The sequence below is a fragment of the Eurosta solidaginis genome, chromosome 4, assembly GCF_040869045.1.
Source record: "Eurosta solidaginis isolate ZX-2024a chromosome 4, ASM4086904v1, whole genome shotgun sequence".
Classification (NCBI taxonomy): Eukaryota; Metazoa; Arthropoda; class Insecta; order Diptera; family Tephritidae; genus Eurosta; species Eurosta solidaginis.
The window spans coordinates 63,240,899-63,266,294 of NC_090322.1; the positions used below are offsets into that span (position 1 = coordinate 63,240,899).

Genomic DNA, 25,396 nt, shown 5'->3' on the forward strand with positions numbered 1-25,396 from the left:
CGTTAACATTTTGTTATTCACTCTTTCACTTACCATTTCACTGAATCCAAAGTAGTTATGTATGAAGAGTAAATTACGCCACCAATTTCGTTTACAAATATCTGCATGATGACCAACAACCAAGTTCCATTGCGGCCCTGAGCCCCATAATGGAAGCACGAATGTACAGAAAAGTATAAGAGCTGCTAGTGGTGGCACGATGCTAAACAAAACACATTTATGGAATTTTTTTAAGTTTAATTAAATATATGGAAATTGTTTAAAATAGCTTAAATTATTAGCGACTATCCTGGTATGTACTTATTTATATGGCCTTCAGCTTCAAGAGAAAACATCGTTGAGATCTCAGGTTGGTTCATTAGATAGGCATTTATATTCCAAGTGTAATCAAACAAGACTTTGCACAGGGCAGCTCCCTTACATGTCATTTCTTTAACCCTAGTAATGCTGGAGAAGATATTCTGGGAGCAGATCTTAACTGCGGTGGTAAAATTTATTAAAAAACGTACAATTGCTGGTGTATGGTGATATTGGCTTAAACAAACGCGCCGTGAGTTCTCTGGATGTAATAAAGAGGCAAAAAAGAAGGCCTTCAGGTGACGAAGGGGTTGAATGCAAGAAAAAATCGACGCATGCCCCCCTTTGAAGCCACTTCACTTTATAAATTCTGCACTGTGAAGGACCTCGTCTAAATAGGAACCAACATTAATATCGGAACAATGTCAGCTTAACAATCGAACGTAGAATACGTAGAATAATTCTTGCCAACAAGAACTACTTTCGAATGAGGGATTTAAGGGAATGTGCAATACTTTCAAGGAGTTGCCAGCGCAATCTAAAGCTTCTCCAAGCCAACTGCCAATCTCACCTACCCGTAGCGAATCCCGTTTATTTAGCAGGCAACGCTCTGATGACCCCAAGTTCCTCACGGAAGTAAAGGGGTTGAATGATGTAGATCCAAATCCGTGTAGGATTTTCTAGCTATTCGGAATTCGGCTATCCCACAAAATATCTATCCAACAAACCGTAATTTAGGCCTACATTAAGATAATCATTAACATGTAAGGAAGGCTAAGTTCGGGTGTAACCGAACATTACATACTCAGCTGCCAAATTACAGCTTGCAAAACTTTTAAATTACCTTCTTTTAAAAGTGGGCGGTGCCACGCTCATTGTCCAACATTTTACTAATTTTCTATTCCGCGTCATAAGGTCAACCCACCTACCAAGTTTTATCGCTTTATCCGTCTTAGGTAATGAATTATCGCTCTTTTTCGGTTTTTCGAAATTTTTGATATCCAAAAAGTGGGCGTGGTTATAATACATGTGCTAACAGTGTTATAGCGAGCAGACGTGAAAACCTTGTACACATTTTTCGAGCAGGAAAATTGTGGTAAAACATTTTAGAAAATTAATAAAAAGTGTGCAAAATAGTGTTTTGTTCGCGCTTCACAAAATGTAACAAATAATGTAATAATACGTTATTGAATTCCTAATATAATAGGAGTTAACTTTGAGAAAAAAGACTCAAATAAATTTATTTAATAAACAAATTTAAACACATACATATACTAATAAACGGAGAAGTAAATCGAAATAAGGCAAAAGCAAAATGAGTATGTGCGCGAAATGCAATCATTCTATAAGAGAAGAGACAGGTATACGAGGCAAGGGTGTGTGTAATAAAGTGTACCATTTAAGCCTTGCATTTGCAGGTGTTGATAAATATAGTTGTAAAATTTTTGAGGAAAAACCTATGGCACGATTTATGTGTGATGAATGTGTTACATATATTCAGAATGTAGACTTGGTGCTACAAGAAATGCAAATGAGTGTGAAGAAAACCAATACAATATTAAATGAGTATAAATATGAGTTTGAAGGGGTGATGAAGAAAAGCCAAAATGAAATAAAAGCTTTATTGGAAGCTGTAGAGGGTCGATATATTCAAAGAGTAGCAACTATGGAAAGATCACAATAGCTTTTTGAAAAAAAAAAAATTGGTGAGATAAAAAGCTTATATGAAATGATAGAAGAAGCGAAAAATAAAAATGAAATAACTGGTAAAGACAATGAAAAGATATGTAACGAAATAAAGAAAACTAGTAGTAATAATAATGAAAAAGGGCTGTCATACGCAGAACCCTGCAAAAATCGCGAGTACTCCATGCATGCATGTATGGAGTACTCGCTATGGACCAACCGATTACTCCAAAATTAACCACAGTTCATACAAAAAATATGGTCCAATTAACATTGCGATGTCCTAGGGCTGGACCATATACTCCAGCTTCGCATTACATCAGAGTAATCCATGGAGTAACCACAGTCCAATAAACATCGTGTAGTGATTACAATCGTTAAAAACGAGCAATGATCGGCTTACAATATGTTCGTGCAGAAACATGAGTTGGTCCATTGCTGCATTACAGTGGAGTATAATGGTAAGTACTCCAGTGGACCACATGATCCAACGATTTTTGCAGGGAAGTAATGAAAAATAATAATAAAAAAAGGTGAAAACAAAAGCAAAGATACTACAGTGCCTGAATTAAAGAAACGTACTCCTATTATTGCTAAACCGAAAGTTAAACAATCGTGTGAAAAAACCAAGAAACATCTAAACAATAAAATGAATCCTAAGGAACTAAAGATAACAGATATTCAAGCTGGTAATAATGGTATTATGGTGTTGATGTAAATGAAAGAGACAAAATAAAAGAAATAATGGACAAAGAAATTAGCAATGAATATGAGATAAAGATACCTCGTGAATATAAACCAAGACTATTTATAATAACAGGTATGCAATTTGAAAATAATGGTGATGAATTAACTGAATGTCTACGAAAACAAAATAAATGCTGTATGTACACACCAAACCGATCTGTCAACTCACGGATGGGGTTGCCAGAGCGGCGAAGTGTGAACTGTTATACTATAATAGATATAAATATAGATATAATTCATGGATTTAACGTAACTCATGAGTCGTAAATATAATAGCTATACATCAAATAGTAATGTATAAAAAGGTTCAATGTACATATTTATATATATATGCAACTTAGTTACGGTAATTATAAATAAGGTACATGTTCAAATTCAATATAAAAAATTCAGGTAAAATTCAAGTTTTGCTTTTTAATTAGAATATGTGGATGCAGTTGGCTGTTGGTGACTAGTCGCTCAGCCAAATGCTTTGAGCAGGGTGAAGTAAAAATTATTAAGCAATATAATGTTAAAGTTTGTCATACAAATTATTTTAATGCAATAGTTGAGGTGGATGTGGAAATATTTACTGAAGCGTTAAAATTAGATAAACTGAACATAGGATGGGAAAGGTGCAAAGTATACGATGGTGTTGATATATCAATGTGTTTTAAATGTAAAGGATACAACCATAAAGCTAGTGAATGCAAAAATGAAGATGTTTGTAGCAAATGCTTTGGTAAACATAAACCCATGGAGTGCAAGGAACAACCTAAAAACATGTGCATAAATTGTATTAGAGCTAATGAGAAATTAAATCTAGGGCTTGATACCAATCACCCGTGCAATAGCAGACATTGCCCTGTCTACTTAAAACACTTAAACGTAAAAAAACAAAGACTAGGGTATTAGCAACTAACAATCAGACCACTGGCTCACCTGGACCATGCTAATGTTATGCAACGTATGGTATCAAAGTACCAAAAAAGATCCACAAAGGACATCAACAATGACTTTAAATGCATCTATTTAAACATAAATAGCCTAGTAGCTAACAAATCAGAGTTGGAAGTGTTGGCGGAAGTTCATAGACCAGGCATCATACTGTGCTCCGAAACATGTACAACCAAAGATATTCTAGATAATAAATTAAAAATAGCAACCTAAAAAAGGATAAGATGTGATTCCCATAGCAGGCACACAGGAGGTGTGTTAGTTTATGTACATAGTACAATTGATGTTAAAGTAATCTATAATGATAACATAAATGAAAACGTATGGTGCATTGTAATAAAACAAAAGAAGGTTGATAAATATAGAAAATAAGTGGCAGATTGGAGTTCTGTACCACTAGCCAAGCACTAGTGATGCAGCTTTTGTAGAATACCTATATGAAATTCTAATTGATAAATATGAAAAAAGTAACCAGAATATAGTAGTCGGTGATTTTAATATTAACATGAACTGCATTTCAACATATAGTACTAAATTAAATGAGATATTTGCTGTGATGGGTATGAGCCAAAAAATAGAATTTAATACGCGAGTCACAGATACAAGTGAATCGAAAATTGATTTATTATTTTCAAACTCGGATGAAGTTCTCTGTAATAATTTGCAGGAATACAAAATATCTGATCATGAAACTATAAAATTTAATATTAAAACGTCCAAAGTGTACAAGATGAGACTGACCAAGAAAATCATAGCTTGGGACAAATATAATAGTGATATCTTAATAAGCATCCTTAGATCATTTAACTACAACTTTACTATAAACTTATAAATTGATGTGAAAGTCGAATTAATTAATAATATAATGATTCAGGCTATGGAAAGTTTAACCTACGAGAAAGAAGTGCATATCAAGTTAATGAATAAATGGTATGACAGAGAATTGGCACAAATGAATAAATACAAATACAATATGTACATGCGTGCGTTACAAAATGGTCATACAAAAAATTAGCCAAATCAAAAAAAAAAAAATAAAGTATATGGATAATAAAATCATTTTGAATGAAAATAATGTTAAAGAAATGTGGAAATATCTCAAACAAACGGTTAACCTAACTAAAGATAACAAAGGGATAAAAAGGTGATACTGGATGGCATACTGGTTGAAAACGAAACCGATCTGCCAAACGGTCTGAATAGATTTTTTGTAAACAGTGTGATTGAAATTAAAATAACATAGAAACCTGTCAAGTAGGACTAGAGGATACACAAGTCCATTCAAAATTAAAGTTTGCTGAAATTACCACCGATGATATTATTAATATCCTAAAAGACTTTAAATATAAAATAGGTGGAAGAAAACTTCTATCCGAAGGTGTACTAAAAGGTTGTATATCGTATACAGGATATTTCTATGCTCAAATAATCAATAACAGCTTAGAAGATAGTGTGGTACCTGAAATGTGGAAAATGTCAACAATAATACCTGTGGAAAAAGTTAAAAAGACAATCCAACCTGAAGAACTTAGACCCATAAATACTCTGCCAAGTGATGCTAAAGTTCTCGGAGTCGTTGTTAAGAATCAGTTGGTGAATCATCTTGAAGTAAATAATATACTAGTCTACCAACAGTCAGGATTTAGGAAAAAACATTCCTGTGAGACAGCGCTGAATTTGGTGATATCTGATTGGAAAGAAGAGCTAAACAACAAAAAAGTAGTGGTTTCAGTTTTCCTTGAACTCAAAAGAGCTTTTGAAACGGTGGATAGAGAGATATTAATAAAAAAAAATGCAGCGGATTGGCATAACTGATATTGAACTTAAATGGTTCCGCAACTATTTTAAGCAGAGAAAGCAGAAAACAGTTATAAATGCTGTGACGTCGGATGAATTAGAGGTACCCATAGGGTTACCTCAAGGCTCAGTATTGGCACCTATACTATTTCTTATATACATAAATGACATAGTCAATGCTATCGAAGGTTGTGAAATTAGACTATTTGCGGATGATGCATTAATTATGATAAGCGAAAATAATATTAATACTGCACTTGCCAAAATGCAACATGAACTAAATAACTTGTATAAATGGTTGTGTGGTAATGGACTGAAACTAAATATTAATAAAACTAAATATATGATAATAACAAGGAGGAATATCAATGAGGATGATATAGCCGAGCTAAAAATAAATGATGAAATCATACAAAGAGTTAACAGTATAAAATACTTAGGAATAATAATTGATAATAAACTCAAATTTGAAGATCATATAAATTATACAATTAAAAAAGTTGCTAATAAAATAGGAGTCATGCAGAGAACAACTAAATTCATTCAAAAAAAGTACAAAATAATTTTATATAAATCAGTTATAGAACCACACTTCGTGTACTGCCCGTCCATTCTATTCATAATATCGGATAAAGAAGTAGACAAGCTCCAAAAGCTTCAAAATAGATGCATGAGATTTATCCTTCAGAAACCTAGAGATACACGAACGGCTGACATGTTGAAGACTTTAGACTGGTTAAGTGTGAAACAAAAGATTTTTTTCCACTCCATGAAATTCATATTTAATATCAAACATGGAAATGTACCTGAGTATTTAAATAAAAATATAGCATTAGTTGAGCAAACTCACAACATAAATACGAGGAACAAACATAATTTCAAATTGCCGTTTATTAGAACTGAAATTGATCAACAGAGCATTTTCTACAAGGGTCTGAAAAGTTACAATGATCTGCCTATGGATATAAAAAGTTGCAACCAAATAACAGTATTTAAAACAAAATTATATGAATATTGTAAAACATTAGCTATAAGATAAAAAACTGTAATATATTCTAATTTACGAATTAGGCTTCTGGCCGTAATAAATAAATAATCTAGTCTAATCATTTCGTTCATTTTAAATGGCGATCTGAAATGAGTGCCAAGGATATTACATACCAAATTTCATTAAGATACCTCAGAATTTAATCAAGTCATCGTGTGCACGGACGGGCGGACGGATATGGCTAAATGAATTTCGTTTTTCGCCCAGATCATTTTTTCTTATCTACCTCGATTAGTATATGCCGTTACGAGGTACCGTTATGCAAACAAAATTTATATACTCTGTGAGCTCTGCTCAGCTGAGTATAAAAATGGTAAAAAAATTGCTCAAGAAAGTCGGGTTATTCTTCCGAATGATATAGTTATAAATAAATAAATGAAACGGGCGATAACCTCCGAAGAGATACAGGCCGGGCTTCTCTTACAATTTGTATGTATGTATGTATATATGTATGTATGTATATATGTATGTATGCATATATGTATGTATGTATGGCGTCGTCCTTCTTTTAATTTTTCCTACAAATTGGCGGGACGGGACCTACATGTTTTATGCCGACTCCGAACGGCATCTGCAAGGCAGATTAGTTTTCCCTTAGAAGTTTTTCACGACAGAAATACACTCGGAGTGCTTGCCAGATCATTGTCGATAGGCGACCCCGCTTAGAAAAACTTTATTCTTTTCCGGGGCGTGAATCCAGTATCTTCGGTGTGGTAGGCGAAGCACGGTACTACCACGGCGACCGTCGTGGCCGAATTAGGTAATATGGCATTTATATCAACTGTTGGCTCAACATATCGATTCTAATACTAAATTTCTCTCCCTCAACATTGTTCAACATGTGATCTGCTTATCACTCAACAGTTGTCTCTTCGGAATGCGAACAAATCTGATTTCACATTGCAATTGAACTTACCGCATCAACCGACTTATATATTCATTGCGCAAACGTATCGGTTGGCCCTTGAACAAACGCCCGAATAGTGAATAAGCCGTTAGCATACCGCTAAAAAGTAGAAAAGGATCGGTATAAAGAGAAGCTGCACGTCCAATAACTGTCCATGGCTGACCCAAACTCTATTTGAAAAAAAAAATAAAATTTATAAAAATAAAAAATTTATATATACATATATATTTTTATAGATATATAAACACACGGAAGCTACCTCTGCCATTTCAGTTCGATTGGTGTAAGGATTAAAAAACATGGCCATTGATTTATGTGACAACAACAACATTACCGCATTGATAAAACGTATGCCATGCACCGCCTCAATATCATTTGGTGAGGAGCTTGTACTGAAGAGCCAACGCATATTTTTATCAAATGAAAAAGCAGTAAACCATTCATCTGAAACAAATGAGTGAAAGTAAATGCAAAATTCTTACTAAAAAAAGTACTCACATTTACTTGGCTTTTGTCCGGGTTTTGTGCTTCGCTCATAAACCGTCGATAGCACAGCAATTGAAAGTACAATCACAAAGAAGCGGCTAAAAACAAATGAAATAAATTTAAAAATATATTTAATGGAATGTATGTAAATAGTAGAAACATATCTCTTCTGAACATATTGACAGCTGGGTAGAACATCATCCTATCTCGGCTTCTATTTCGATTTCACCACCATCTCAGAAATCTTTGGAAAAGTGCCTTTTATCAGAATTAGTTGAAGAACGTCTTACCTCAAAATTTATTAAAAAAGCCTTATGTAACAATTCTATATCACCCTGTCTGAAAATTTGTTTGGGGAACTCTCTGTTTCAGAAATAGTCTGAAAACACATCTCAGCATAAATAAAATTTGAGTTGATAGATGGATTTATTAAAAAAAAAATCGGAATTCTTCTGATATAAGGCTTTATACAAACTAATTCTAAGATAGAACGTTTTCGAACTGAAGCCAATATAGGATGATATTCCACTCAGGCGTTTGTGTAGCTGTAGACATAATTAAGACTTACACTGCCCAAGTTGTTTTGCGATCCCATGGTTTATTGTCTCGAACCTGACACATTTTTGGCTCAACTCGCACTTGAAATGAAATGCCAGTAGATTGGGTTGCATTATTAAGATATTCTTTGACGGTGTATTCAACATCTTGATGCGTGCAAGCGTTTGGCACACAAATACCCCAGTTGATAAGTGAATAACGAGGTACACGATGACCAGGCTGTGGAGGATATCAATATTTAGCAGCAATTGTAAATTCTAATAAATTAATTTTACGCAGGTAAAACAAATTGAAAATAAGCAAGGAAGTCTAAGTTCGGGCGAAATCGAACATTATATAACCAGCTCTGTGCTGTTGTTGTTGTTTTTGTATCGATTAAGACTCTCCCCGAAAGTTTTGGGGTATGTTATCGATGTAGATGATCCTTTGGCTGCTGGGAATAGTGCCCGAAAATTCTACCAAAATTCAAGACCGGCGCAGATTCCTGCAGGAATGAAAATGGCGACCTGGCGAACGACGAGCAGTGCGCTTAAGTTGTGGAGAGAACACAGCTCCTCATTGCTAGGCAACGAGGGAGAAGACGAACGCGATATCCTAATTTCAGATGACGAAAAACTCGTTCCGGCTCCCGAATATGACGAAGTGAGAATGGTAATACCTATCCGGACTACCCGCAAAGAGCACAACAACAAAAACAGCAACAACCCGCCAAGCTTTTCAAACACGAAAGCGTAGAGTTGGTAAAGAGCATGCACCAACTCCTGTGCAAAATATGGTTGGAAGAGCGCTTGGATCTAGATCGGAAATTTAAGTGTGCTCTGCCCAATCAATAAGAAAGGCGATCCCGCCATTTTAGTGCCGCTTCAGGCCTGGCTATCTATCAGACATTGACGACGTGACACATTATGGAGAAGACTCAGGACAAAAGAATCGACACTCACCATTTGTTTTTCGAAATTAAGTCAGCCTTTGACAGCGCGAAACGAAGTTGCTTGTTTGATGCTATGTGGAAGAGGATTGGGAAAGTTCGCTCCGAGCCATTCGAAACCAAACTAGGCTTCAGAGAAGGTGACTCCCTTTCGTGCGATTTCTTCAGCCTAACGCAGGGGAAGATAATTCTAGCAGCAGAACTAAACGGCGATGGCACAATCTACTATAAGAGCGTACTACTACTGGAGTAAGCTGACGATATTGATATTATTGGCCTTAACAAGCGCGGCGTCAGTTCTGCCTTCTCTGGAATAGATACAGAGCAAAATAATCGGTCTTGTGTTAAATGAGGACAAGAAGAAGCACTTGCTGTTATCCGAGAAAGACTTGTCGAATTTTCGCCTTGGCAGCCTCGTCACTGTTGACGTGTAGAAATACCAGAAGAACCAGCATCAACAGCAAAAACAATGTCAGCCTAGAAATCAAATGGAGAATTACTCGTGCCAACAAGTACTAAGACTGGACTGAATAGGCGGTTGAAAAGATAAGTTCCTACTCGACGAACAAAAAATCACGCTCTAAAAGTCGCTCCTCATACCTGTCTTGATGTATTATGGCCCAGAATCATGAACAGTGTCGAGAGAAGATGAGGTGACTCTCGAAGTGTTCGAGAGAAAAGTTCTACGGAAGATTTATATTCCTGTCCGTGATACCGACGACGAGTATCGAAGGAGGTATAATAATGAGTATGAATTTTTCGCAGATATGAAGAGAGTGCAGCAAATAAAAGCATAAAGGTTTCGCCGGCTATGCCATTTTAAGCGAATAAACAAAGGCGCACCCACTAAGAAAGTACTACAGTCGACGCCGCAGTTTGAAAGTAGTTGGAGTTGTGAGAGGTAGGTGAAGGAAGACTTAACCTCCCTTCGTGCACTCAATTGCCGTCAATTAATAATGATGATTAATCAGTTTTCTACTCAAATTAAAGTGTTAACGGGCGGACGAACGGACATGGCCCAATCAAAACCTTTTTCGTCGTGATGATATACAGATGTCTATACTTATTTCGATTTCTTTTTGTCTTTACGTACAACCGTTATTCATTCAAAGCTATAATACGAGTACATTTAAGTTCGGATACATGCTGGGTATAAAACGAAATTCGTAGTTTTTACAGGGGGCTGGAAAAATAATTTTTATATATTTGGAATCTCCACGAAGTAATGCTTGCTCAATTCCAAAGGCCTGTATTGTTTGGTGATACGCTCTAAAAATCAAACTTTTTTGGGCTTTCCAGTTATAAGATCTCAAAATTCCCCAATTAATATTTGTATGAGCTTGCTCAAAGATATGTTTAAGATCATGTTCATATTAGATTACGATGTGAGCATAGAGCTGTGAGTGAAACTCCGAATTTTCGAAGCTTCACACACAGCTAACATCTTTTTTTATGTAAAATATAGAAATAAATAAACTATCTTTTTTAACATTTTGCTATTCTCTTTGCGTTTGTACGAGTCAATACCAAGATTTCAGCAGGCCAATGAACTCTTCTCGATAAACAAGTGAAATTATGTCATTTAATCATCCATTGAACAAAAATAATAATAATAAACGAACATTAATTTGCTAAATTGCAACCGGCAACGAAGTCGTGAAAAAGCAAATACTAAAAGAAAAAGAAAACCGCAACTTTGCAATATAAAAAACTGAGTATTAAAAAAAAATAATTTAACTATTTCGACATTGCGTGTTGAAGTTCAAGTTCAATGTGTTCGCTGAGCTGTGCAGAAGTACTTTGGCGCATCAAATTTCAATACTTCCAACTTGAAAAATTTATATAAATAGTTTGTATTCATTGATGGAGTTTTTGCTGCTCATACGAATTCGATTACTATAAAGCGAGGTATCCACATCTTACTAGTTACTTAAATGACACTTAACCGTTTAAACGGTTATGACCATTCAAAAAGGCGCGCTAGTCACTTTATCGCCCTGCCAACTGGCGCAAATTGGTCACACCAAGGGAATTTAATTTTTCATCCGCATAACATGACCTAGCCAGCGCAGCCGCTGCGTTTTAATTCGCTGGACAATGTTGATGCCTGCGTAAAGCTCGTACAGTTCATCGTTAAATCTTCTCGTTAAAGTTCATCGTACTCGCCATCGCCAACGCGTAGAGGTCCATAAATCTTTCGAAGAACTTTTCTCTCGAACACTCCCGCTTCATCTGATGTTGTCATGGTCCATGCTTCTGCACCATATAGCAGGACGAGTACGATAAGTGACTTGTAGAATATGATTTCCCTTTGCCGAGAGAGGGTTTTGCTTTTCAATTGCCTACCTAGTCCAAAGTAGCATTTATTTGCAAGAGTGATTCTTCGCTGGATTTCAGAGCTGATGTTGTTGTTAGTGTTAATGCTGGTTCCCAAATAAACGAAGTCTTTTACTATTTCGAAATTATGGCTGCCGATAGTAGCGTGGTTACCAAGGCACATATACGCTGATCCTTTGATCGATGACAGCAGGTACTTCGTTTCGTCCTCATTCACTATCAAACCCATCTTTACCGCTTCTTTTTTCAGCTTGGAGTAAGCAGAACTAACGGCGCGGGTATTTAGGCCTATGATATCAATGTCATCGTGTCAAATAAATAAATATGGCAATAATTGCACGCTTTTATAAAATATTGTTCCAGAGCGGTTAAGTTCTGCAGCTAGTATAACTGTCTCCAGCATCAAATTAAGGAAATCGCACGATAGGGGGTCACCCTGTCTGAAACCTCGGTTAGTTTCGAACGGCTCCTTCCCAATTTTTACTGAACTGATGGTGTTGATCAACGTCATTTTGCACAGCCGTATAAGTTTTGCGGGGAAACCAAATTCAGACATAGCGGCATATAGGCAGCTCCTTTTCGTGCTGTCGAAGGTGGCTTAAAAATCGACGAAGAGGTGATGTGTGTCGATTTTTTTTGGGGGGTTTTTCCTTGATTTGGCGCATTGTAAAAATCTGATCGATTACAGATTTACCAGGTCTGAAGCCGCACTGATAAGATCCAATCAGTCAATTCGCGGTGGGCTTAAATCTCTCGCACAATACACCTGACAGGACCTTATATGCGATATTAAGAAGGCTGATTCCGCGATACGCATGCACCTTACAAACTCCCCGCCGCCGTATTTGAATAGCTCCGCATGCAATCCATCAGCGCCCGCGGCCTTGTTGTTTTCTGTGGGGACATTTATTCCCTCATCATCAATTGCGGGATCGGGTCCGTCATCCCTGTGTGGTAAATCGCTGTATCCATTTAGGATAGAAGAGAAGTGTTCCCTCCATAATCTAGGTACTCTTTGGACATCAGTTACAAGGTCGCCGTTCTTACAAGAGTTTGTTTCTCACATCGCATGAAATGAAAAATTCCATACAAAAAAGTGCTCAAGTAAAAACTCGTTTGTCAAATAAACAAAACCCATACGCTTTCTGCTACCTTTTTCTAAAGTTTTTTTAGCAAACGTGCACTGGGGAGTCCTGTGGTCAAGAAATATGTGTGCGTATCATTATTTCTAGAGCAACGACCCTGTAAAAAAGCAGTCGGTTAAATACCAGGAATAACAGCGACCGTATTTATAAGTTTTTTGAATGGAATTTGCACTTCTATTTGAGCACAAGTGTTCCTTTTCTCTTGTTTAGGATATTCCCTTTAAGTGCAGTTTATTTGGCTGCTACTATTTTGCACACAATATAAACATACGAAATGTTTTTCTAGCGTTTTCTTATGATGTGGACACCGCGCTTAAACGAGGTTTCAGATAAGGAATTCAGAGTTCTAAGAAAATCACGGTTTTTTTATTTTCAAAACACAAATGCAGTATGTATTACTTTTTATCTATTCACGAAATATTTTGTAAAAAAAGAATAATTTCCCTACTGGCATTTGCAAAATTACTATCACTACTAATAAACTACTTACGCCCCGATTCTAAGCGTTACCGGTAAAATAGTTCCCAGAACATTATGTAACCGAATATCGTTACCAGTTCTTTTATTCGCGATTCTGGCCCAAGTGGTAACGCTGTCATCACAGAGAAACTCACCAGTGTCTGTGGAGAAATTTGAAAGGTAGTTTTCTTCGCTTTCACGGTTACCACTTTGGTCCATTTGGACCAAAAATGGTCGTTCCAACCCCATTTGGTCCGCTGGTCCCTTTTCTTCAATTTTGGTCCTTTTTAGGTAGTAGCCACGATTGGTATTTTTCTTTCTTTTTCACTCAGGTCAAAATTCACAATATTGCCCAAAAAATATAAATAAATATAAATGTACCAGAACAATAACATTTCATCTAGGATATAATTTATGCCAGTCATTAAAAAAAAAGTGTTCGTAAACACATTGTTGTTAATTTTTGATGAAATAACCGACTAATAAAAAAAAAAACTCTTCTTTTATAATAATATTAATATTCTTTTATAATAATATTAATAACGGCTAGATAATTCGATGGGCTATACAACACTATGTAAAATATATGAAAATAAAAATTGCTTCTCGCCTAGCAAAGCTTATAGCGAGCACTCTGCCGTGAGCCCAACACTTTCAAAACTTTTACAAAGAAATTCTATGCATTACTTCTCCTTTGGCACTTTGATATTTAAATCTTTCTCACCCAGCTCAATGAGTTCAAGGAATTCCAGTTATATTGTGGTGTTCAACCACGCAAGGTAATTGAAAACTAAGTATCTTGGCACAAGAAATATTTTAACTCGAAGACAGAAGGAAGCAAATGCAAAAGAGATTTGATTTCGGAAGAAATGTTTTGTATAAAATTATTCCCGTAGGTGTTAGCAGAACCCCTGAGGCCTGGGATCAAAACTCACACTTACTGAATCTAGGCTCTGATATGAAGTTTAAACATTAAGGGGAAAAGTAAAAAGTCTATAAAAATAGCACTAACAAAATTGCCTAGTTTCATTTATGATTTACTGAGTTTTCCACATACATATTTCGGCAACACCAGAGCGCAAATTTTGAACCGTTTCTTACTAAAACCTAACTGCACTATACATTTTATTTCATTGCAATCAACAACATAATGCTAGAACCAAAAGCTTTGTGAACAAACCTAAGTTCACAACGTTTGGTTGGTGATAGACATAGACTTATCCTATGTCAAAATATAGTATCATTTTTGGTTGCATGCACATATATTTGTTTGTTAAGCTTGAATTAAAGGAAAGTCTTCACTATGTTTAGTAAAATTGTATATGGAAACATCCTAAAATTTTGTATTTTATACTAATAAAATAAAACAAAAAATTGTGTCCCTTTTTTCGATGAATTTTTGTCCCAAATAAAAACATGGTGTGGCAACCATGTTCGCTTTACCGAAAATGTCTTACGATGTATATGTATATTATGCATGATAAGTTGCTACATAGGTACATAGGTAATTTATTCTGTGAAAGTACATAATGTAAACAAATATGTATAGCAAGAGGCAACACTTTTTTACTATTATCTTTACTTATTTGCGCTTACAATTCTTTATTTTTCAGTTTTCCCTTTTTCTAAACAACAGCTGTTGTGTGGTTATTTCGATGTAACCACCTACTTTTGTGGGTAAAAAATTATCCGGCTACTTTCGCGGGTAGAATACCAAAAGGGTGTAAAAGTTGCCACATGATTTCGTTACCGTGGTGAAGAATGTTGTTACCGAACCATGTATGTGGAAAACTCAGTAAATCATAAATGAAACTAGGCAATATTGTTAGTGCTATTTTTATAGATGCTTACTTTTTCTCTTAACGTTTAAACTTCATATCAGAGCCTGGATTCAGTAAGTGTGAGTTTTGACCACAGGCCTCAGGGGTTCTGCTAGCACCTACGGGAATAATTTTATACAAAACGTTTCTTCCGAAATCAAATCTCTTTTGCATTTGCTTCCTTCTGTCTTCGAGTTAAAATATTTCTTGTGCCAAGATACTTAGTTTTCAATTATCTTGCGTGGTTTAACACCACAATAGTCCTGGAATTCCTTGAACTCATTGAGCTGGGTGAGAAAGATTTAAATATCAAAGCAGAAGTAATGCATAGAATTTCTTTGTAAAAGTTTTGAAAGTGTTGGGCTCACGGCAGAGTGCTCGCTATAAGCTATGCTAGGCGAGAAGCAATTTTTATTTTCATATATTTTACATAGTGTTATATAACCCATCGAATTATCTAGCCGTTATTAATATTATTATAAAACAAGATTTTTTTTTTGATTGGTCGGTTATTTCATCAACAATTAATAACACTTTTCTTTTTAATGCCTGGCATAAATTATCAGGTGAAATGTTATTGTTCTGGTACATTTTACTGACTGAGCAATTTTTTATGGTGAGAGTTCCATTGAAGTAAATTAAAAATTATATGGGGGCTAGCGAAGTGTGGAGAATTTTTGGGCAATATTGTGAATTTTGACCTGAGTGAAAAATAAAGAAAAATACCAATCGTGGCTACTACCTAAAAAGGACCAAAATTGAAGAAAGGGGACCAGCGGACCAAATGGGGTTGGAACGACCATTTTTGGTCCAAATGGACCAAAGTGGTAACCGTGAAAGCGAAGAAAACTACCTTTCAAATTTCTCCACAGACACTGGTGAGTTTCTCGGTGATGACAGCGTTACCACTTGGGCCAGAATCGCGAATAAAAGAACTGGTAACGATATTCGGTTACATAATGCTCTGGGGACTATTTTACCGGTAACGCTCACAATAGAGCGTTACTCGCCTTTTTTGATTTTGTTAATATTACTAAGACGTATTTTTCTTGTTTTAAACTATTGATTAGACCGACTAATGTAAAATGAATAAAACAAATGAAAAAATGTCATCTGAAGACTCAGACAATTTTTATATGCGTCTACTCCTCAAAGTCCCAGAGGAGAAGAAGATACTCAAGTGACAAAGAGGATACCGTCAACATGTGGGTTAGGAATATGTTGCTTATGACACCACAAGTAAAGCTGTCGGGTGTTGGAAAAAAGAGAATGTGGGAAGACAGGTCTTAGTAAAGAAGCGTTGATAGCTGAAACGGAAGAAAAAGCAACGGTTGCAATATGAGTTCATGTTTGGTTTTTTTACGTCCACGTGATGTATTGTGTCTCACTCATTACCACACACTACGCCTACGCCTGAACATTTTCTAGTACTCCATATATTACATATACAAATATTACATATTACGCCTGTATTTAAATTCTACATATATCCACTATATATCCACATATATCCACTATATAACCACTTAAAAAGACTACACTCAAGCTTACGTTTGCGATTTCACTTTACTCTTACATTCCGGATTCCCCCATACCGTGAGCAAATATGTTTACTAGGGCGGGTCGATTTAAAAATCGTTCATTGCTCTATGAAAATCGTATTCTAGGGATCAAAATAAGAAACTTTGCCGAAGGAACGAATTCTGATGCCCCCCAATTTGGGTCGAAATTTTGGGTAGGGGCAAATTTTGAAAAATCCCACTTTGACCCATTTAGAGTGCTCCAATCGAGTCCAAATGTATGAGCGACCCCACTTACTTTGGAGGCCCGACCCACCGATGCCAGTGGCACACCCCCTGGAACCCCTTGGGCTATGTTTTTTCTTTATTTTTATTTATTTATTTATAATAATATTTATTATTTATTTATAATAATATCTATTTTTTCTCTTAAAAATTTATTTAGTAAAAAAATTAATTTAAGTGAGTTATTGAAAAGAAACTAAAAAAAATTATTGTTTGAAGTCTTTTTTACTTTCAAGTCTGGGCAATTTCGCACGGCTCTCTAATGTCGTCGCCATAACAGCCTCTATATTTTCCGGTATAACCCGTTTGGAAACGCTAGCTAGCAATTGAACATGTCTTTCCGTTCCTTGTATGTGTGATGGAATTTTTGGATCATTAAACGGTGGATCATCTTGATTTAAATATTCTTTCAATGTATCGTACGGAATGCTTCGCGTGAATGGTGGTTCAAATACGATATTTATATCATTCAAATTGATCATTTTCGTATAACTTGTGCAATTAAAGTTTATATCTGGTTTTTTATAAACTCTCAGTTCCATTGGCTCGTCAACATCGGTTCGATAGCGTAGAATTTTCTTGATGGCACAGTCGCGCATTTCTTTGCTATCATCAAACAACATTGATAACAAGATATTTTCCGAATGCGCATAATATGAATTATCTTTAATTACTTGATCAACAATTTTGCGTAAACGAGGTTCTAGAAATCGTGACCAACCAATGAACTTGAAAAATAATACACGACAGAGCTGTAATACTTGATATTGAAGTACATTGGCACATAACATTTAATTATAAATTCAACCAGAATTCTTAAATTTGCATCTGGATTTTCCGTTGTCACATATATTCGCAATAATCTAGCGGCCTTGGTGAGCCACCGAGAATGTACAATTTTCCCTGGTTTGATGTTAGCCAGATCCACCGGAACCACGTCGCTAGAAATTGCATGGGCCATGTCGTATAAGTACTTCGAATCGGTGGAAAATTCAATTTTTTCTGCAGCAGGGGGCATATTTTGCAACTCAATTTTCTGGAAGCCGTCCACCACCTGAAAATATATAATAATAAAATAATTAAAAACGGTTGACAATTATAATAAATGAGTGATAGCAATAACTTACCGGAAGAGTTTCACAAGTTTCGATTTGACGGCTCAGTTTTCCGGTTGCCGATCTTAGTCCAGTGCTGGTTGATTTATCCAAAGCTTCAAACAAATGTCGAAATGGAAGTTCGTTGAAGTGTAGAAGGCAAACGAACCAATGCAATGGTCTTTTTAACAGCAATTCGAATCGTCGTATAATTCCACCGTGTGGGCCAGTGTTTGTTGGCTCACCGTCAGTGCATATTCCAATTAATGCATCCAGTGATATATTTTTATCGTTGAAAAAACCATTTAATTTGGTTGTTTTGTATTCAGCGGTTTCATGTTCCAGTCTTACGTAACCAATCAATTCAGAATTGGGTTCTCTCAAAATAACAAGATGAGGTTCTTTTACCATCCTAGTATTATACTTCTCATTAATTTTATCTATCGTTAAAGTATCATCTTTTCTGCCATCGAATGAAAACGCTAACAAATTGGTATCATCTAACCGTCTAAATCTGTCACATACCAAGGCAAAGTTAAAACAATCGTATCTCTCTGTGTATTGTGAACTTGTGCTTCTATCCATATCTTCCTGAACCGGTGGCGGTGCGTATGTTGAATCATCGGGATCTTGGCATGTTGGCATTGATGACATAGACGTTGCTCCTTGCTCTTGAGTTTCCATCATAAATGCATCCATTGTTAGTCTTCTCTGATTATGTTGATCGTGCATGAACTCTTTGAGGCGTTCGGGAACCCAGCCGCATGCACATGGAGCTGCCTTCAAATCGCATTTACATGCTCCAAGGTAAAAAATTGTTTCCAGAGATTTTACATACTCTGTAAATTGTTGGGTGTTGTTTCTTCTCTTGATTTGCTCTTGATACTTGTCAAGCAATTTATTCAATTTATTAAATATACTTTTTTTCAGCATTATTTCCATACCAAGTTTTTCCCAAATTCCAATCAACTTATCTTGTACTTGAATAGTGAATGATTTATGGGAAAACCTTTTTTGTTCTGTTTTAGCACGTTCGCTTAAGTAAAAATAATATCTCAAGATATCCAGATGGGTTAGTAAATTAAGATCAGTTAAATCAGTAGACACACCAAAAACAGTAACATCATGCTTGGGTATATGACTCATTGGTTTTTCGATAGTTGTTGATGTAGTTGCTTCATCTTGCGGTGTAGAGGATGGTGGATTCATTGTAAACTTTTTGATTTGGAATGGTCACTTCACTTATTATTTTTTTTGAAATATTTTTTTATCTGAAATTAGCACTTCACACTTTGAGTTATTCACAACGACTTAATGCATTCACAAAAACTGTTGCGTTATATATGGTCTACGAGACGAGGTAATAAGAATGAAATGGTAATTTCAATTCTACCTGCTGTGTTATGTGGTGGCTTGAAAAAAACAACACAAGCAATTTATGATCTGCAATTGTGTCACAGTGATACCTTCATTTTTTAAAACGGTTGAATAAAAAACCCACACAACTATGATTACGACATGCAAATGCATCACAGTGATGCCTTGGTTTTAAAAGGGTTGTAAAAACGCTAATTTCTAATAATTTTTTTTAATTTCTTTTCTATTACTAAGTTAAATTAATTTTTTCATTTACATATGTTCTGACTAAATAAATTTCTAAAGAGAAAAATAAACTCCAAAAAGAAAAAACATAGGCATTTCGCTGATTTTTTCATGTAAAGTGGAAAACCGGCGATTTGTATGGTGAACCCCCAGGGGGTTCCAGGTGGTGTGCCACTGGCATCGGTGAGTCGGGCCTCCAAAGTTAGTGGGGGTCGGTCATACATTTGGACTCGATTGGAGCACTCTAAATGGGTCAAAGTGGGATTTTTCAAAATTTGCCCTTACCCAAAAGTTCGACCCAAATTGGGGGACATCAGAATTCGTTTTAGAGGTATGGTTCCTTCGGCAAAGTTTCTTATTTTGATCCCTAGAATATGATTTTCATAGAGCAATGGGCGATTTTTTTGCCTCCCCACAAATCGACCCGGCCTAATGTTTACACGCCAAAAATCGGAGCCGTCGCGAAATGCAAAAAATCGAAAAATTTTAAAAAGTTGTAAAAATTCAAATGAGTTTTTTTTTTAATACGGAAAAAGTCTTCAAGAGATATCATAATACATTGTATTTTGTGTAAGTAGAAACTTGTTGTCTTAAATATTTATCAAAGATAGTCTCTCTGTTATCATATTTCGCTCTCAATTTGCATGCATATTGGTGATATAAAGTTTTTCGAGTGGGAACTCTTGACGTTAAAACTTCAGTATGTTTTCACGCACGCAGCCCCCTGGTATATTGTTAACTCGCTGAAGTGTCAGCTCAGAATTAGTATGGAATATCCATTTTCCTTGGTGCTCGCATTTGGCGTTAGTTATCGGTAAAGAAGGATAACTGCCGCAATCTCTTGGGCAACGGCCAATATTGTATAGAGGGTCAAGTGCTAGCTAATGATGATAATGGATATCTACATAGCTTATTTAACATTCATGTAATTATAATATAAGACTTACGTAGGACGCCAGAAGTCTAAATTTGTAGGAAGCATTCAATTGCATATAAAAATAAGATGATCTTTCAGAAAAAAATGCTTGTATGTTAATAATGTAACGAGTTTTGGGGATTTCTGATAACTATGCACCTTCTGCTAACGTCCGAATCGTTGAACTGTCGAATAAATAACTCCAATATTGTATTGCAAAATGCTCTTTATTAGCCTACTTTTGGAGTAGTACAATTATACTTCAATATTATGTACTTCACAAAAGCGTGTTTAAATCAAACTGATTTGTTATTCCACAGTTTGCGCTGCTTTTATACTCTCTGTTGCCTCGTTCGCATATTTATCCTAAGGTCTAAATTTTTCACGAACATGGAACAGTTGTATCGCATACTTGGTAATTTAGCTATATGCGCGTGTGTGTGTGAGTAACAACTTCTGCTTTTATCTGATGACTACATATGTGTATGTGAGATATTCTTCGTCGGCATCTATGTACGTTTGCAAATGGATTACTTTGATGTGCTCATGAAGACAAGTGTGGCTGCTTGCTTTATTGTTGTTGTGCATTTATTTACTAACAGCATAGTGATGCTAACATTCGCCACAATAGTTTTATTTCTACGTGTATAAAACTTATTTTTTGAGCCGAGTAAATAGAAGAATAAAAGTTACGAAAAATATGCTGTTTGTAGCGGAGCGAGAGAAAAAAAAAGTGTGTGTGTATTCCTACCTTGTCGCAAATTGTACTACATAGTTACGATCTAATGTATAACTACACACATTCTGCCCCCTCGCAGTGGACCAAAAGAACGTTTTTTCGCATAAATAACTTCATTTCATTTGAGTATCATATGAAGTGAAGATACGAGTTTCCCGCCCCATTATTCATTTAAATTTTTAATGAACACCTCATTTTTCGACCGTTGACCCCTTTGCGGATATGCACGTTTGATATGCATTCATTCATGAATGAAACAGACAATTTTATATATTTACAATCAATTTAGTGTCAGTTGTAATTTGACGATTTGTAAGCGCCTGGCGCTGTTGTAATTAAATTTGATTTATATGACAATTATTCTATTTTTATTAGTTTATTACGTACATATGTATGCCAACAATGATAGCGGTAATCGTTAAGTCAAAGAACAATTAACAACTAATTTCTATCAAATGTTCCACATGTAATATTCGTGATTAATTATTATCGATGAAAAGCAATTGTCATCTCAACGCAAGATTATTGCCCTTAAATTTTCAGGATTTTAAGAGAAATTTTGTTAAAATGTAATATGTATAAGCTAAATTGTTACGTGAAATATCCGCATTTTTGACCAGCTTACTAAAGACTTAAGCAACAAACTTCCCATACAACTTACTGCATACATAAATCGCGCGGAATGCTTACACCAATTACAATGTAATCGATAATTTATAAGCAATTGTAACATTTTTGAATTAATTATTGAATTTTTAATGAAGAGAAATGCACTTACATCATTGAATTCACTTCTGAATGGTCCATGTGATTGCATCAATTTGAAAAATGTGCGCAAACGTTTTGATTTGTGTGGTAATGCTGGTTGTGCGTAGGCCAAACAATATTGTCCCTTGATGCCATCCGCATCGCTTTCGATTCCTGGTGATTTTACGGTTCCACTATTTATACCTAAACATAGATCGAAATCGCCTGGCTGATTTATGTTACCATTCAGTAAGCCGGACGATATTTTGCCGGTTGAGTCGTGCACTAAAATTAAAAAAAAAAAAAAAAAATTTGCATAAGTACCAACTGGCAATACAAATAAACAAAGTGTGATGCTTCCCATAAAGTTTCAATTAATAGCAAAAGTATGAATATTTATGTAAATGAATCTCAATTTATAAAGTTTTAAAACTGTTTAATCGATTTGGCACGTTTTTCTTTATAAAAAGCGTGATCGCGCGTTGTAAGATTTTATACATACATACAGACATATATTCACATATGCATATTGACAGCAGGTAATTAATAAACATAAAAAGATGATAAGGTACATTAGATTTTTATTTAGCATATACAAAATTCTCGTGCTTATTTAAAACAAGTTTTATAACATAGTACAAAATCGTCTATGATTGTGAAAAACTGCTTATCTAGTAACTGCTAAAATGCTTAACCACCATTCCGAGTGAGCTGCTTTCTGCTTACAAGACCTATATATATATATTTTTTTTTTTTCTAACTTGTTTGCTCTTTAACAAATTTTTTTATTTGTACCGTAGATAATGAAGTGGAATAAGCAGCTATTACTTTGGAGAAGTTGTCTTAAAGAAAAACAATAATACACTTTTTCCACCTGCATTTTTCGAACAGGCGTTGTTGTTGTAGCAGTGATTTACCCCTTCTAATAGGTTCCCTCTAATGCGAATCCTAAAAAACTTGCAGTTTCAATAGAGGTGAACCAGAGTGAGAGGGGTTTAGAGACGTTGGTTCCACATTGCAATTAAAGAGATGGTTGGTGTCTTGTGGCGAAACGTTGCAAGCAGGACATACATTATGTATGTCGGGGTTGATTCTGAATAGGTAAAAATTTAACATGTTACAGTATCTAGATCGAAGTTGAGCTAGAGTGGCGCAGTCCGGGGAGACTGGTTTCTTCTTCTACGAGTTGTTGTTGTTGTTGTAGTTGCTGTAGCAATGCTTCGCCCCACCTAATAGTTGCGACCGATCACAAATTGTCATCAATATCCTCTAACGGGAGCCCAAGGAAACGTGCTAATTCAACAGGGGTGGACCATAAGGGAAGGAGTGTTAGAGACGTTGGTTCCACATTACAATTAAAGAGATGGTTGGTGTTATGTGGTGACACATTCCAAGCGGGGCATACATTTTGTATGTCGGGGTTGATTCTGGATAGGTAAGAGTTTAACCTGTTACAGTATCCAGAACGAAGTTGAGCTAGAGTGACTCGCGTTTCCCTGGGGAGTATGCGTTCCTCTTCCGCAAGTTTTGGGTACTGTTCTTTGAGTACTGGATTCACCGGGCAATTCCTGGCATAAAGGTCCGACGCCTGTTTGTGGAGTTCACTGAGGACCTGTTTGCGTTTTTTGCTACATACGGCTGAGTTCTCAGGTGCAGTATTTCTTCATAATGTTTACGGAGATGACTCCTTAAGCCCCTGGCCGGTGTTGGCTCATCAATCAGATGTCTGTTGGGATGCCCAGGTTTCTGGGTATTCAACAGGAACTGTTTGGTTAGCATCTCATTTCTCTCCCTGATGGGGAGTATTCTCGCCTCATTATGTGTTCTGGGGACATAAGAAGACAGCCCGTGGCTATTCTGAGAGCAGTATTTTGGCAGGCCTGTAGCTTCTTTCAGTGAGTGGGGTTTAGGCTTGGCGACCATATAGGGGACGCGTAGCATGCAATCGGCTGGCCAATTGCTTTGTATGTGGTAATGAGTATTTCTTTGTCTTGTCCCCAAGAACTGCCAGCAAGGGATTTGAGGATTTTATTACGGCTCGGGATTTTCGATACAATCAAATTTTCGATATGATCAAACGTCATACCCAAGGTTTTGGGGTGTAGGACAGTCGGTAGCGTAGTGCCATCGACGTGGGTATTCAAAATGGTCGACATTTGGGACGTCCATGATGTAAGTAAGGTCACGGAGGTTTAGTCGGTGATAATGCCAGGTTTCGCGGGGCGGAAAAACTGGAGAGATCAGGGAGGTAGCCGTTTATTCTGTTGCAAAGCTCATCGATCTGGACCAGGCCTCCTATGGTAGGAAACGATAGTAACTCCTTCTGGTGGCGAAGGTAGCTTAGATATGTAGAAATGAAACAAAAGTGGGGATAGGACACCACCCTGTGGCACCCCTTGTTTAATTCTTCTTGGTTTTGGTGTTTCATTTCTAAATTGCACCAATGCCTGCCGACCACCCAGATAATTTGCGGTCCACCCTTTAAGACATGGGGGAAGGGTACACCTTTCCAGGTCTTGCAGCAACGTGCTATGGTTGACCGTATTAAAAGCTTTTGATAGGTGTAGCGCAACGAGTACTGTTCTGTGGTGGGGATTTTGATTTAAACCAATTTATCTGGGTGCTGATGGCATTTAGCGCGGTGGTGCTGCCATGGAGTTTTCTGCAGCCATGCTGATGACAGGCTAGCTGCAAATTTGCTTTGAAGTAGGGGAGCAAAATGGCTTCAAGCGTCTTGGCTACTGGCGATAGGAGAGATATGGAACGATATGACTCTCCTATGTTAGCTGGTTTCCCAGGCTTTATTAGCGGGACCACCTTGCCCATTTTCCATTTTTCGGGTATGACAAAGGTGGAAAGAGACAGGTTGAAGACATGTGCTAAATATTTGAAAACCTCTTTTAAGCATCAGCATGGCTATGCCGTCTGGGCCCACTGCTTTGGATGGTTTAGCATGACCGATGGCATCCTCAACCTCTTTGGCGGTGATGGTATTGGTGACGCGCTGAATTTATGTTTATGTGCATATCTGTTGGCCCTCCGTCTATCTTTGTCGACCGTAGAATGCATTATATATTGTCGGCAGAAAGCGCTCGCGCATTTTTTCGCATCCGACAGCACTTAACCGCCAAAGGCGATGGAAATTTTGTTGTTGTGCCTAGACGGATTCGATAGGGACTTTACGGTGGACCAAAGTTTACCTATACCGGCAGAAAGGTTACAACCGCTTAGGTGCTCTTCGCATTTCGCCCGCTTGTGTTCATCCACAAGCAATCTGATGCGTTGGTTTATATCTCTTATTTGGGGGTCGCCGGGATCGAACTGTCTTATAAGGTCACGTTC

At 36.5% G+C, this 25,396-nt stretch overlaps 2 protein-coding genes across 11 annotated transcripts in view; both read right to left on the reverse strand.

The window, feature by feature from the left end:
• drd (drop dead) overlaps positions 1-25,396 on the reverse strand; it is a 115,231-nt gene that overhangs the window by 14,521 nt on the left and 75,314 nt on the right. For 9 of the 10 annotated variants that reach the window (XM_067781907.1, XM_067781900.1, XM_067781901.1 and 6 more), the window contains 6 exons: positions 22,086-22,339; positions 8,473-8,681; positions 7,917-8,002; positions 7,678-7,862; positions 7,428-7,588; positions 34-202 (listed from right to left, as the gene is read on the reverse strand). In XM_067781907.1, coding sequence (XP_067638008.1) covers positions 34-202; positions 7,428-7,588; positions 7,678-7,862; positions 7,917-8,002; positions 8,473-8,681; positions 22,086-22,339 — 1,064 coding nt within the window. The remainder of the gene's footprint in view (positions 1-33; positions 203-7,427; positions 7,589-7,677; positions 7,863-7,916; positions 8,003-8,472; positions 8,682-22,085; positions 22,340-25,396) is intronic. The other variant, XM_067781909.1, reaches the window with a different exon arrangement.
• LOC137249888 (uncharacterized) lies at positions 17,039-19,341 on the reverse strand. Its single transcript, XM_067781911.1, has 2 exons — positions 18,084-19,341; positions 17,039-18,010 (listed from the first exon to the last, which is right to left on the reverse strand). Exons 1-2 carry the CDS (start codon positions 19,257-19,259, stop codon positions 17,660-17,662), a joined length of 1,527 nt encoding a protein of 508 aa, XP_067638012.1. The 5' UTR covers positions 19,260-19,341; the 3' UTR covers positions 17,039-17,659.

Excerpts from the sequence above, each read along its gene's own strand:
- LOC137249888 (XM_067781911.1), bottom strand. The coding sequence starts at position 19,259 with ATGAATCCACCATCCTCTACACCGCAAGATGAAGCAACTACATCAACA. Across the intron at positions 18,011-18,083 it reads AAACTTGTGAAACTCTTCCG|GTGGTGGACGGCTTCCAGAA; the intron begins GTAAGTTATTGC and ends ATATATTTTCAG.